Source organism: Primulina eburnea, chromosome 4 (genome assembly GCF_022965805.1).
Source record: "Primulina eburnea isolate SZY01 chromosome 4, ASM2296580v1, whole genome shotgun sequence".
Classification (NCBI taxonomy): Eukaryota; Viridiplantae; Streptophyta; class Magnoliopsida; order Lamiales; family Gesneriaceae; genus Primulina; species Primulina eburnea.
Window position 1 is genome coordinate 7,469,618 of NC_133104.1, and position 13,769 is coordinate 7,483,386.

At 35.9% G+C, this 13,769-nt stretch overlaps 1 protein-coding gene and 1 long non-coding RNA gene across 4 annotated transcripts; both read left to right on the top strand.

Moving 5' to 3' along the window:
• The first annotated feature begins 714 nt into the window (after window positions 1–714).
• LOC140829753 (uncharacterized) lies at window positions 715–1,566 on the top strand. The gene is made up of 3 exons (XR_012117518.1): window positions 715–1,041; window positions 1,266–1,356; window positions 1,476–1,566. It is a non-coding gene; the product is annotated as an uncharacterized lncRNA (long non-coding RNA).
• Window positions 1,567–6,181: 4,615 nt separating this feature from the next.
• LOC140830830 (uncharacterized) lies at window positions 6,182–9,962 on the top strand. 3 transcript variants are annotated; one of them, XM_073194331.1, is made up of 6 exons: window positions 6,182–6,349; window positions 6,980–7,136; window positions 7,461–8,619; window positions 8,810–8,923; window positions 9,254–9,387; window positions 9,497–9,962. In XM_073194331.1, exons 2-6 carry the CDS (start codon window positions 7,050–7,052, stop codon window positions 9,695–9,697), a joined length of 1,695 nt encoding a protein of 564 aa, XP_073050432.1. In that variant the 5' UTR covers window positions 6,182–6,349; window positions 6,980–7,049; the 3' UTR covers window positions 9,698–9,962. The 3 variants fall into 3 exon arrangements, with proteins under 3 accessions (XP_073050432.1, XP_073050431.1, XP_073050434.1); XM_073194330.1 differs by having other exon boundaries at window positions 6,182–6,353; window positions 9,497–9,961; XM_073194333.1 differs by lacking the exon at window positions 6,182–6,349 and having other exon boundaries at window positions 6,961–7,136.
• Window positions 9,963–13,769: the final 3,807 nt, after the last annotated feature.

Sequence of the window (13,769 nt, forward strand, 5' to 3'; positions counted from 1 at the left end):
TTGCTAGCATGCAAAAGCAAGGAAGAAAACTCGTGTATATACAACGTAAACATGCAATCATATAAAACATATATATAAAAGCATATAACAGTTATCATTAACATGTATCAAATCTGAAAACATGAATGATATAAAACTGTAAATAAACTCGTGACTTGTCATATCAAACTCGACTCATCTCTAATCTAAGGATCCCGGTTCCTGGACATTGGCACATATATCGAATGCGATAGAAATGAATCAACTCCTAAGCGACATCGATATAATTCACACATCTAGTGTCTTGACGACTCAGCCGAAGATATTGGCACATCAGCCAAAGACTAGGCACATCAGCCCATGACTCAATATATGATTTACTATAAATCAATAGACCAATCATATCAATCTCATGAAATTGCAAACATCAATGCAGTAAATAAAGTATGTGGTTTTTGGGAAAATCAAGTACAATCTGACTCGAGTCGATCTCCCGGTTAACATTGATTTATACCTTTCTCACTATCGATCTAACTATGTCGAAGTCTCGAATTCAAAGCCTGTCAATATCAATCTGGCAATGACAATATCGAGGAGTATAATATCAATACACCACTCAAATCAATACTGGATATAATCAGAACTCAAACTAATTCTGTTTCAACTGCATAACTGCATAATCTCAATATATATCTCTACTATTTTATTAAGCCTCAGATGCACATAAAAACTGCCACTGCGGACACCAAATTTTCATTGACCCTTTTGCCTTTTATCCTTTTCTTCACTTCAAAAATATTTCTCTCTCAAAACTCCACATCCACGATCTCCTCCAACAAACCACCCACTCTGCACAATTCTCTCACATATTGTTGATTTACCCTCACAATTCTTTTCTCTCGAAATTATCTGGAACCTCACAAATCTTCTCTCTCGGATCCTCACCCTCCCACTCTTGCGCTTCGTCTCTTCGCCGTACTGGCATCTATTATTTTAATTTGATTTCTTCTCATTCGATCAGTAAATTACTTGAAGAAATCAAGGATCGGTTTATCCTGAAAGGTGAGATCTTCGTTTCAAGAAACCGTAATTTATTAGAAGCGAAGCGATTATTACTTTTCTTCGATTATGTTTCTTGAAATTTTGAGTTTGAATACGGGTTTCTCTTTTTTGATCATGTTGTATTCGTGGGTTTTGGTGCGTTTTTTCTCTTACAATTGTAATCGATTGATATGTAATTATGAACTCCGGGTGTAGAAGAATCAGACCTTGATGGAGGACTAAAGGGACTGTCGATATATGAAGTTATCCACCGGGTGTAGAAGAATCAGACCTTGATGGAGGACTGGAGTAATTTAAGTCGACTCTTATCTGAATGTTCGAAGTTTTTTGAGTTTTTTGGGCCGTTATTTTTCTTGATTATTCCCTAAATTTTCATGTGTGCTTTTTCCTCCCTGATAATCCCTCAATATATTTTCTGTTGTTTGATTTTGCAGGTGCTATGGTTCTGAGCGCTTCGGAGAGAGTGATTTAAGTATATTTTTGTTCAGAAGGTAAGAAATGGTGAGGCTTCTTCATTTTTGTATAGTTTTTCTTTTTTATTTTTTTTGTACTTATCCTCTTTTATTTACGGTATTTGTTTCGTTTTTTTTGGTGAAAGGTCTAATGATTCATGGGCAGAGGCAAAAAATCCTTCAGTTTCATACTCACCGGAGCCTAATTTCTCCAAGAAATTCAAACCCAATATCCCTTAGTTCATTGCGTATTTCATCTGAATTTGTCATAAAGATTAAAGTGCAATTTACATATTTTGTTGAATAATATATGTATGAATGTAATGCTAAATGCCAGCCATCTTTGCAATTCAATCCACGTCCACCTTCATGTAGGAGTATCATCATATTTGAACCAGGGCCAGGGGTCGTTTTTGTGTATATTGTGTATATGAAGGGTGGGGCATGGAAATCTTGCTGGGTCTATTTACAGGCACAGATGGTTGGCATTTTATTTAGATGAAGCCAAGAAGTTGAGAATAAAAAGACTTCTTCGTTTTTTTTTTGTTCTTCTTTAAAAATATGTTGTTGGGATTATGGTAATAATAATCGTTGCACTTGGCAATATAATTATAGTTTTCTTTTTTCCAGATTGTCACAACTATAATCTTAGCAGATCAATTATTGCGATTTATTGATCGGTGGGTTGTCTGTTTTTGAGTGGAAGTATGCATTGTGGAATTACCCACCCTTCTGCCATCATCATTGAAGGGTAAGGTCGTGCGTTTTGTACTTCTCTATGATTTTTTGTGTAAAAGATGTAAAACATTGTTGGTTAAAAATAGTCGTATCTTGACATTTGCTTTAGTAAAAAGTTGTTAAGGTTTGGTTAGATTTCCTCCTGTTCGGTAAGAACTTTATGAGGAATGTTTTGATTAAATGCAATGGAATGAATAATGTTAAAAGGGAACTTTGTTAATTCCTGTCATTGGAAGTGTTTCATATGCAATGGATTATGGAACAATACTAAAAGTGCATTTTTTTACTTTATACAATGGATCTGTACAAGTGAGAGGTAGGTTAATCTTTCTCTTCTTCTCTTTGTTACCGTCAAATTCATTTTATTTTATATATTTATGTTTCGCATATTTTCTGTCAATTCTCTGTGTGTGTTTTTTAAATCTTGGCTACGCTCACACTTTGATTGGAGCTTTTTGCATTTTTGTTTTCGATGTTCAATGTTAATGTAGTCGTGAATTGATTTTTTTGGTTTGTTATCATCTATCTAATTTTATTTTATTTTGGTACAATTGGTGTGAAAATGGTGCTCAATTTTCTTTATTTTGTTCTTCTCAAGTTTCTATAAGTTTTTTAAATGGTTTTTAATGTGTTAATTTAATTGAGGTTGACATATATATTTAAGCTTCGGAATCCACTGCATTTCAATAATATATTCATGATACAAAATATTTTGGTGTAATGGTGTTGTGATATCATGAATGTTTAATATAACAGGCTCATATATTCATAACACACGCAACGCGTGTGCCTCGGTTGCTAGTATATATATATATATATATATATATATATATATATATATATATATATATATATATATATTATATATATATATATATATATATCATGTGGCTCGTCCCTTACTTGGCACGTCTCGCGCATATGAGCGACCTCCTTCGGTGAACTACATGTGGCTCGTCGTGCATATGAGCGACCTCCTTCGGTGAACTACATGTGGCTCGTCCCTTACTTGGCATGGTGAAATACATGTGGCTCATCCCTTACTTGGCATTGTGAACTACATGTGGCTCGTCCCTTACTTGGCACGTCTCGCGCATATGCGCGACCTCCTTCGGCACATATAAGCGAGACCTACTGGTCTCAGCGTTTCGCTCCTCGGCATCTCGCGCATATGCGCATACTTCATCCGCGCATGTGCGAGACATTCTCTGGAATTGACATTGATCAATACACCTCCTCGCGCATATGCGCCCCCTGTCTCGCACATATGCGCGAGGTCCTATGCCTGCCTCACGCATATGCGTGCATCAGTGCTGCGCATATGCGCGAGGGGTACTATCCTCGCATATAATTCACGTCTTTTTTCGTCTTTCCCGGTCTGATCCTCTCCGTCTATAATCACATCAATTATTACTAAATCATTTCAGATTACAATAACAAAATTCTCGGGCATTATAGGTTGGATGCGCATTTGTTTCAATTTTGTTTCATTATTATTGCAAAAATAAAATGCGCATTTTGCTATGTATGGCTTGGATGACTTCCGATGGGGAACCACTGCGTTGGAAATGTTGGATGTTCACTGCGTCGGAAATGTTGGATAAATAATCGAGAAAATTGTATTTGTTATTTTATATACTTACATTATGTGGTTTTGGTTTTTTATGTTGTTAAATTTTAGTTTTAGTGTAATATTTTTCTTTTAATAAATTTAGTTCTTTTCGCTGATGTGACGAACATACAACCTGATATTGTGTCGACATCAAACTAATATGTGTATTGTCCCACCAGTGCTCTCCCTGAAAAAAAGACCTAAATTACAGTTTCCACTCAATAAGTGATCATTCAAAAATACAAAGTTGTACAATCTCAATATGTTGTACCTAGGATCAACAAAAATGAATGGTCTTGGAATGCGTACACAAAACTCCTACCAAATTGTTTATCGAGGCCATGAATATTAGGAGAAATCGAGCAACATCTTGGAAATATACCCGGCAAATTGTCCTATTGCCTACGGGGGAAATTTTTAACCCAGAAAAATAACTTTGAGCTGAAACAACATATACGGACAAATGAGAAAAATGAGCTTTTGGCCCAACATGTACATAAAATCGACAGATGGAAGTTGATCAAGTTTTTTGGTTATTAACTAACCACTCCTTTGCATGACTAGTCATGGAGAGCAGAGCAGTTGCGGAGTACGGACATCATGGATGAATCCAACTGTCGGATAATCAGCATTACAAAAAGAGGAGGGCGACCCATCAATCTACACACATTCTCCAAACAAAATCTGCAGAATTCTTATTTTAGCAAAACTTTCAGTTTACTTAATTTTCATTGTAATTTCACTTACATTCCCTAGCTTTTAGTTTCAATCCTTCAAATATATTTCATAATCTTTGTTGTAAAAAAGGTTCTTCTTATTTCTTAGTGTTTATTCATGTCATTTAAGAATTTTGTTTCAGAATATCTTTTCAATATTAGTATCCAACTAAGGATCTTAGAACTAACAACTCAGTCGAAGATTTACGTCATATGATTCAGAAGTTAGATTTTCATTTCTCTCATTTAAATTTGTGACTTACACACGTGACACAACCACAAAATTCGGAGCAAACAGAATGATTCATTAATCTATATTAACTTCTAATTTGTATTTACAGGGAAAGTAAAATTTCGATAACTAGTAAACTCATGAAACTTTAATGGTCAAAATATCTATTAACTTCATGAATTCTTTTTCTGCTTTTTTATTAAGTTTTTCTATTTTTTTTAATAGATTATTTGCTATAAAAGATTTTTTTAGTGAACGTATCACAACTAACTCCTATTTCTTTTATGTAAAGACGAAAAAGTAATTTTATTTTCTCGTCTACTTACTATGGTGACGAACAATCAAATTATCACTATATTTGTTCTTTTTTCTACTTCTTCTTCCAAGTACAGGATAACCCAAGGGGTTGTGGGCTTTTTCCTACTAATTGGGGCTCTCCCTTCCCCACCTCCATGGGTCTAAGCGTTCATAACTACTCTTTTTTACTACATTACGCTTTTCTAGCCAACACTTGGATTCGACTCTACCTTAGCTTTTATTGTTCACCCTAATATTCTCCACTTGTTCGACTGTTGTTGAGCAGTTTTTGATAAATTAATAAACTTACCTAATTAGATATTTATCAAAATACTAACTTAATGGAACTCTTAATTTTCTTATAACTCTTCATAACAATCTTACATATTTGATATATTAATCAACTTATCTAATTTAAAACACTAAATTAACCTTGTTTTGTGTTTTTGTTTTTATTTTATCAGTATCTTTATAGAAAGACTCCCAATTTTCATAAAAAAATTACAATGAGACGAGGGCTTTGTTTTACCGTGAATTCAAACACACTGCTATTTTTCTATTAAAAAAATGTTTACGTCACTATACCACAAAGTTGTTGACGACGCACACTTCTAACCAAATACTAAGTAATATAAAATAACATAAGTCATAATTTTTTCAATGTGCAATTCCACCGCAATGAAGTGTTACTACCAAATTTTTTGATGATAATCTCCATTTGTGATTAATAGGAATCAAATATATGATATGATTTTTAGGATTAAATATATTCTAAAGACAAAAATTTGTGTGAGACGGTCTAATGAGCCAGTATTTTGTGAGACAAATATCTTATTTGGATCATCCATGAAAAAATATTATTTTTTATGCTAAGAGTGTTACTTTTTATTGCGAATATCGGTAGGGTTGACCCGTCTCACAGATAAAGATTCGTAAGACTATCTCATAAGAGACATGCTCTATTCTAAGTTATCAAAATTCAAATATCTGACCTTAAATACTTTGTTTTTATCCTTTTTTTTTGTGCAAAAAAGAGTACGTGAATTTTGTGTTATTGTTCTAATGAAAATCCCTAATTCCACTCCCAAAACCAAAAAAACCCTGCATAAACCTCGCACGTGCAAGTACGAAGCTATAAATACCGATACCCGAACCTGGAAAATATTCCTTCAAAAAAGTACCTTTACCGAAAGGCCGTATATTACCGGCCGGTGGGTCCTCCGCCGTCTTTCGCGCTCTTTGACAACTAGGGTTCATCCTTGTCGGTAACATTTTTCATGCTTTTGAATTGTTCTTCGACAATTTTTGGGCTTCCTTTCTGCGTTGTTTGTGAAACTATAATCTAAAGATCAGTATGTATGTTTGCAAAGAAATATTCTTCTTTCCTTTTTTTTTTTGGGATTTTAGTTTTTAATCTTTTTGGTTTTCATATGAAAAGAGGATAAGAATTCTGTGATAAACCATGGAAGATTGAAAAAACAAGGTCTTGTTATTTGGAAGCTCTTGAGTTGAGGATTTTCTTTTTGAATTTGATCAGAATTATTTGCAGGTAGTCTTATTTAACTATAGTGAATTGACTTGTCAAATTTTCCGTATGATTTGTTGATAGTTGGTCGTTGATGTATTATCACTTGGGAAAGTTTATTTAAGAGACAAGACTCGCATGGTCTTACATTTATTTTGGAATGAGTTTTACTTCTTTAATTTGGGTGCCTGGTGATTTATGTTAAAGCTTCGATATGGATATCTGCTCATAAATTTTGGGTCCTTCTAAATCATAAATGCCGCACGTTTAAATTTGGTACTGTTCTCATATTGGTTCGTTTTATGGCTGAGATAAGATTCATTGGCGAGTGAAATTGTACATGGAATCTTATCTATCTGGTTTCAGGCTAACTCCAGTTTTCAAATTTATGGAAGTGTTGCCTTGATCCATTTTTGGCATCATCCTATATGTTCCCATGGATTTAAAAGGCAAGTCGTGGGTTGGGAGCATATATCAAAAGTTTGAGACAATTTGTCAGGAGGTCGACAACTTTGTGAGCAAGGTACTTCATCATCTATTATCATGATCGAAAAATGATAATCTTGTACCCTGTCTGTTACATTCCCATGTGATAGGGACATTGCGAAATGTTTTTCCTTCACATTCATGTGTGCTCCTGTGGCCTGGTTATACCTGTCACCTTTTGGTGATTCTCTACCTTGTTTCTGTTACCCTTTGTCTGTGATGCCTGCTCTAGCTTCGTGGTCATTTCCATCTGACATTCTATTCCAGTGAGTGTATAATGATAGATGGGTTTGTGCGATGAAAAAATAATTATTGTTAACATAAAAAATTCGCTCAAGTTCTAAAATGATCAATTGTTCAGGATACCATGAAGTTTGTTGAGAATCGGGCGCAGAATATTGGTGTGAGTGTCAAAAGACTTTATTCGGATATGGAGCAAGATGAAATTCCACCTTTAAAGTGTGATACGAAACCAGAGGCACGATCAGGGATTGGTAAACAAGCTGACATAAGGGATCATGATACACCAATCTCAAGCAATATGACAAAGTTCTCTTTAGATGATAAGCTATTACCTGTGGAGCAGGGTTCCAATGATACTCTAAATAAATGTGATACATCACGACGGAGTGATGTTGGCCTTGTAACAAGTCCTACAATGACACGCGGTGCAGATTCTTTCCACAAAACCAAGACCAGTGTATCATTGAAAGAAGATGGTGGTATCATAGTTCGGAATGACTCAGGCGAGGGCGTTGAAGAAAAAATTTCTAAGGTCATGAGACCAGTCACTGTCAATCCAAGTTCTAAAAATCAAATTTTGTGCGTAACATCTGATGAAGAAAATCACGATGAATGCAATACCGCACTGGACATGGCTTGTTTACCATCACTTTCAGTCCATGAAGCTGAGCTTTTAGCCTTCAAACAACAAGGAAGCATATGGAATAGCTTCTCAGACGAGGCAGAATATTTTTCGAATGTTCCAAGCAATGGTTGGTTATCTGAAGGTGAGTTACTGTTGGGTCTTGAGTTCGGTTTGGAAGAGGATAAAAGCCTACCTCAACAACTAGAGGCTTCAGCTGATAAAGGACATCAACATGATTCTCCACTTATGGATTCAACAACTTTATTAGCTTGTGATGCTGCTCGGAAACGATCACAGACTTGCGAGACTCTTCACGACAGCTTTTCGACAAAAAATGAGCAGAGTATGGATTCAAATGCTGTCCAGTCATCTGAAATTGAATCTTCTAGTTGTTCTCATGATGATGAAAAAGTGGAGAGTGGCGTTCTTTCTTCCAGTCAAGATACACCCTCAATATCTTTAAATCTCTTGGCTTCCACATCTGCAAATTATACTTTAACGGCAGAAAACATATGCTACACTCCAGTTGGGTCTAATGGTTACAATCATCATATTTCCGTTGTTCCTGCATGTTCTCCTTCTTCAGCAACTGTATCCAATGAAATCAAGGCTGTGGAAATGCTTCCTACTTTCTCAACCATAAAATCCAATGGTTGGTAAATTTCAAAATATATTCTAGATTCCCAGATAATTAAACGGTCATCTTTTTACTTATGTCATTTCTTTAACTAAACTTTCATATTATTTTTTTTGCATATCAGCCCATTTTCCTCTGCTTCATTGTCTTTTAGAACATTTTTCTTAAAGTATTTTTCTTTGTACTAAAATTTCAACTTTGACAGATTATAATGTTTCCACCACTCATGGGTCGGTATCTGTTGTTTCATCTGAAAGCCTACATCCACAATGCTACAAGGGTGCTCAATCAACTTTGTTAATGTCGCCTTCCGAAAGTGGTATGTTTTTTCTTGTGTATAACATCTTAATCCTTCTCTGTGTTTATCTTCTAGTTTTGACTTTAATCTGTCTATGATGGATCCAGATTTATTAATGCACCATGATATACATGCTATAAATTCATTTTCTGAATTTTCTTATATGTTGCTCCATCATTGAACTTCTGCTACGTGTCAATTTTCTCTCCAGTTGTTGCACTTGTTCGAATATAACTTTTAATCAAATATCGGTCTGTAGTTGGCATATTGCAACGTTGTTAACTAACTTATCTAGTCCATTTTATGAAATAACGGCATGGATGTTCATGTTTTGCTAAACGTAACATGCAGGGATCTCATGTCTTTATATCGATGACCTCAACATGGAAACGATCGATCTTTCCACTGATGAGAAACATGATGTTTTCAATACCAACTTTTACAGGGCTACCCTTTATAGACAAAAAAATTTCAGATACTACAAGGTAGTATACCTACTACCCTTTTACTTGATTTACGTTTGTTATATTTGAAACTTGAATAGCCTCAATCTTGTATCTTAATTTATGGAATGCTCTTCTATTTATTTTCTAGAAATTATTGAAGGACACATTTTCATCAAGAAAGAGGTTATCCAAGGAATACGAACACCTGGCTATACTACACGGAGACGTTGACATGGAATCAACGCATATTTTCGAGCCAAGTTCTTTACCTCTTTCCACAGCATCTCTAAACATGGCTACATCTCAACCATCCCATAAGATCAGTGATTCTGATTGGGAGGTACTCTAATTGTTATCTCCAATTTTCAAGAATTATTCCTGTATAGTTCATTTTAGGAGTCCAAATTTTTCATAGTTTTTCCATATGAAACGGAAGACAATATCTCGTCTGAATAATGTTGAGTGATCATTTCTCCTCCCTCTTCTACGGTAGTCTTTTCTTGCTTTCGTACTGTAAATGTGAGGAATAATAATAGATGGGATTGATATGATACACGTGCACATTTCTCCGCCTTTCCGTCAATTGAAATTTCTCTAAAATTTTCTCTCATTTTTGAAATGTATGTTACTGACTAAGCCGTCTCAGGCTCCTTCCCTGCAATTTTTCGGAATTTTTGCTGTATTTCATATAGTTTTGTGCCATATATCAGCTCTGCTTATAGAGAAATTACTGAACATGAACGGCATATTTTAGTGAAAAGAAGATGAAAACAATAAATATTGGTGGATAGGAGCAAAGGATCGATGCAAAGGAATATCCGCATCATCAAACTTTTTCTATTTTTTTTCTATGTTTTTTTCTTTTTTTTCTATCCTGACGAAAAAAGTTGGAATATTTGGATTGAAAAATCTCCCCGTTTGGAAATCCATAATTATAATTTAAGCTGTCATCCCTTGTGTGAATAATTTTCAACTTTCAGTGGATCAAGTAAAGGATAATTTGCTAACTTTGAGAGCCTAAAGAATAGTGGGATTAGTTATATTTTGTGCCTAATCTTTACTTTAAGACAAATTTGATTTTATACTAAACTTTTGAAATATGAATGAATATGGGTTTATGTCGTCCACTTCTGTTGAAACTTTAACGTCCTAAAAATTGGATTGGACAATTATATTTTCAATCTATAATCTTTATCCCAAGGTTTTAACATCCACCAAAGGTTCTTATTCTAAATTTCTTCTCTGAAATTGAGTTGAATGTGCACTCCAAAAATTAATATTTATTGTTGGGATCGAAAAAGTTATGTGAATAAATATTTTTAAGCTTCGTGCTAGAAACGACATGGCTTTAACAATTTTTAAGCTGTTAAAATTCTTGCTTGAGCAGTTAGACTTTGTTTTTTTTATCAGAAATAATAATATATAAATTTAAAAGTTGTAGTACAAAATAAGCGGATGAGTGATCCGCGAAATATAACAACCGCGAAAAATAAACTAAGTTCACGTCATTACAAACTTCAAATCCCTAATCACATTTGAAATCGATAGAAGATGAAATTCTTTAACCCTTGTAATTGTAGTTGCCACTCTGAACTTAATGAGCTCCCATACTGCGCTGACGTCTGCTTTTTTTTCATTGAAGATTATGTTATTCCTCTCAAGCCAAATGCTCCAAAATAAGATGTGAATCGTAACATACCATAAAATGCTAGCTCGACTCCCCGTAGATAGACCTGGAATGCTGATAAACATATCTGAAGCTTTGTGGGGAAACACCCATTGAAATCTCAGCTCTTGCATAACCAATGACCATAATATCCTTGAGTAGGAACAATGAAGTAATACGTGGTTCTGAGTCTCTTCATTACGTTGGCATAACGGGCACCAGTTAGGGCATAACGCACATGTTGGCCATCTTCTTTGCAACAAGTCCGCCGTAGGTAATTTACCTAATGCCACAATCCACGAGAACATCTGCACCTTTTGTGGGACATGAACTTTCCAGATATGATCGTATGCAGGAAAAATAGGGAAGTTTTGGATTGGAAAGAAAGAATCGTAAAAAGACTTAACAGTAAACAATCCCGTTGAGTCCCCCAACCAAACCCTGTAATCGTCGACGCCTAGCTGAACCTTGACCGAATCTAACGCACTCGCAAGAATAACAAACTCTTCCTACTCTAAATCATCTAGGTTTCTCCTAAAACGCACATCCCACCTATAAGTTTGTCTACCCTGAGGACTGACCACCTCTAAGAAGCTCAGAATAGGTTTGTTTGACACAGAACATATTCTATGCAAAGAAGGGAAACGAACTTTGAACGGAATACCCACACCCCCCCACTCATCCTCCCAAAAACGAATGTAATTTCCCCTCTCAAAACCGAACCCCACATTAGTTGAATTGCCGGGAAAGTACGATAAATGAATTTCCATGGGCTTCTTAAAGTACCATTTTTTGCCAAACCCAAATCCCACCCATTATCTTGGAGGCCGTAAATGCTTTTGATCACTTTTATCCACAAAGTCTCCTTTTCCTTTGATCCTCTCCACCACCATTTATCTAGCAGCGCTCTATTCCTCAAGACAATATTCCCCAATCCCAACCCTCCTCGATCCCTTGGTTTGCAAACATGTTCCCAACTCACAAGATGACAATGTTTATCCCCGTCCAAACCATCCCAAAGGAAATCCCGCATCGTTTTTTCCAATATTTTTGCCACCTTTCTTGGTACCTTGAACAAAGACATGTAATAGGAAGGCATTGCGCAAAGAACTGATTTTATGAGTGTCAGGCGTCCCCCTTTTGACAAATATGCTTTCTTCCAACTCGATAATTTTTTCCTCATCTTTGATACGACTGGTTCCCAAAAATCGAAGGTCGAAGGCCTACCTCCCAGAGGTAGCCCTAGATAAAGAATCGGCCAATCATCGTGTTTGCACCCAATAATTTGCGCTAATTCGACCACTTCAATTTTTTCAAAATTGATTCCCAAAATGAAACTTTTTTGAAGGTTTATCTTTAGTCCTGAATTTTTCCCAAATGATTTGATTAATTCCACAAGTGCAATCACTTGTGCCTTTGTTTGAACCATGAACAACGAATCATCCGCGAATTGAATATGTGATATCTCAATTTTACCTTTGCCCACCACAAGACCCCTCACCTTGTCCGAAGTCTTAGCCCTGTCTACCATCCTCCCCAAAACATCCACAACCAAGTTAAAGAGAAAGAGTGATAGTGGATCTCCTTGACGAAGTCCTCTTTCTCCTTTAATCTTCCCCCTCGGCTTACCATTGATAAAGATTGAGAACGAGACATTGGACACACACCCACACATCCACCTCCTCCATCTATCTCCGAATCCCTTCATTTGTAGCACGAAGTCAAGAAATTGTCAATCAACGTTATCATACGCCTTTTCCAAATCTACCTTCAATACCCATCCCTTCATTTTTCTTTTTCGGTACTCCTCCACCACCTCATTGGCTACAATGCAACAATCCAAGATTTGTCTCCCTTTTATAAATGCACATTGGTTCTCGGCGATTGTACTCCACAAAACTTTCTTTAATCTGTTAGTCAACACTTTTTCCAAAATCTTGTACAAACTGGTTATCAAACTTATTGGGCGGAAGTCTCTGACCCTAATAGCATCTTGCTTTTTCGGAATCAGACAAATAAAAGTTTCATTCGTGACGCCATTTACCACGCCTCCCTCAAAAAACTCCTCAAAGGACTTTCAACAGACCCCCCTTCAATAATTCCCAATTTTTTTGAAAGAAAGCTAAGGTGAAACCATCCGGACCCGGGGCTTTGCTCCCATCACTGTCAAACACGGCCTTTTTGATTTCAATCTCCGAGAAGGGGATCTCCAACTCCAATGCATCAGACTTCTCTAAAGGGCTCCATTCCAATCCATCCAAACCACCCTCAAACCCCTCTGTTCTTCTATAAAGATGAGTATAGTATTTGACAATATTTTCCTCAATTAGATTCTCATCCACAATTACAGACCCGTCATCCAATTCCAGCTTGTCTATAACCGACTTATTCCTTCTGTTGGTTAACAACGAATGGAAGAATTTAGAATTTAGATCGCCTTCCCTCAGCCATTTCAGTTTTTCTTTTTGACTTTCCATTTGGGTTTTTTTAAAAGTCAATTTTTCCAGCTCACATCGAAGATCTCTTCTTTCCAACTGATAGTTTTCAGACCATCTGCCACTGCCTTCTTGCTCATCCAAAAATTTCATTCTAGCAGTCAACTCTCCGATCTTGACATCCAAATTACCATAAACCTCTTTGTTCCATATTTTCAACTCTCCTTTCAATTTTTTCAGCCTACTCATGAATTTGTATCCTTCCCACCCTTGTTGGACCCCGTCGTGCCACCAACCCTTCACTAGGTCTTTGAAATTGT

Excerpts from the sequence above, each read along its gene's own strand:
- LOC140830830 (XM_073194331.1), top strand. The coding sequence starts at position 7,050 with ATGGATTTAAAAGGCAAGTCGTGGGTTGGGAGCATATATCAAAAGTTT. Across the intron at positions 7,137-7,460 it reads TCGACAACTTTGTGAGCAAG|GATACCATGAAGTTTGTTGA; the intron begins GTACTTCATCAT and ends TCAATTGTTCAG. Across the intron at positions 9,388-9,496 it reads AAAATTTCAGATACTACAAG|AAATTATTGAAGGACACATT; the intron begins GTAGTATACCTA and ends TTTATTTTCTAG.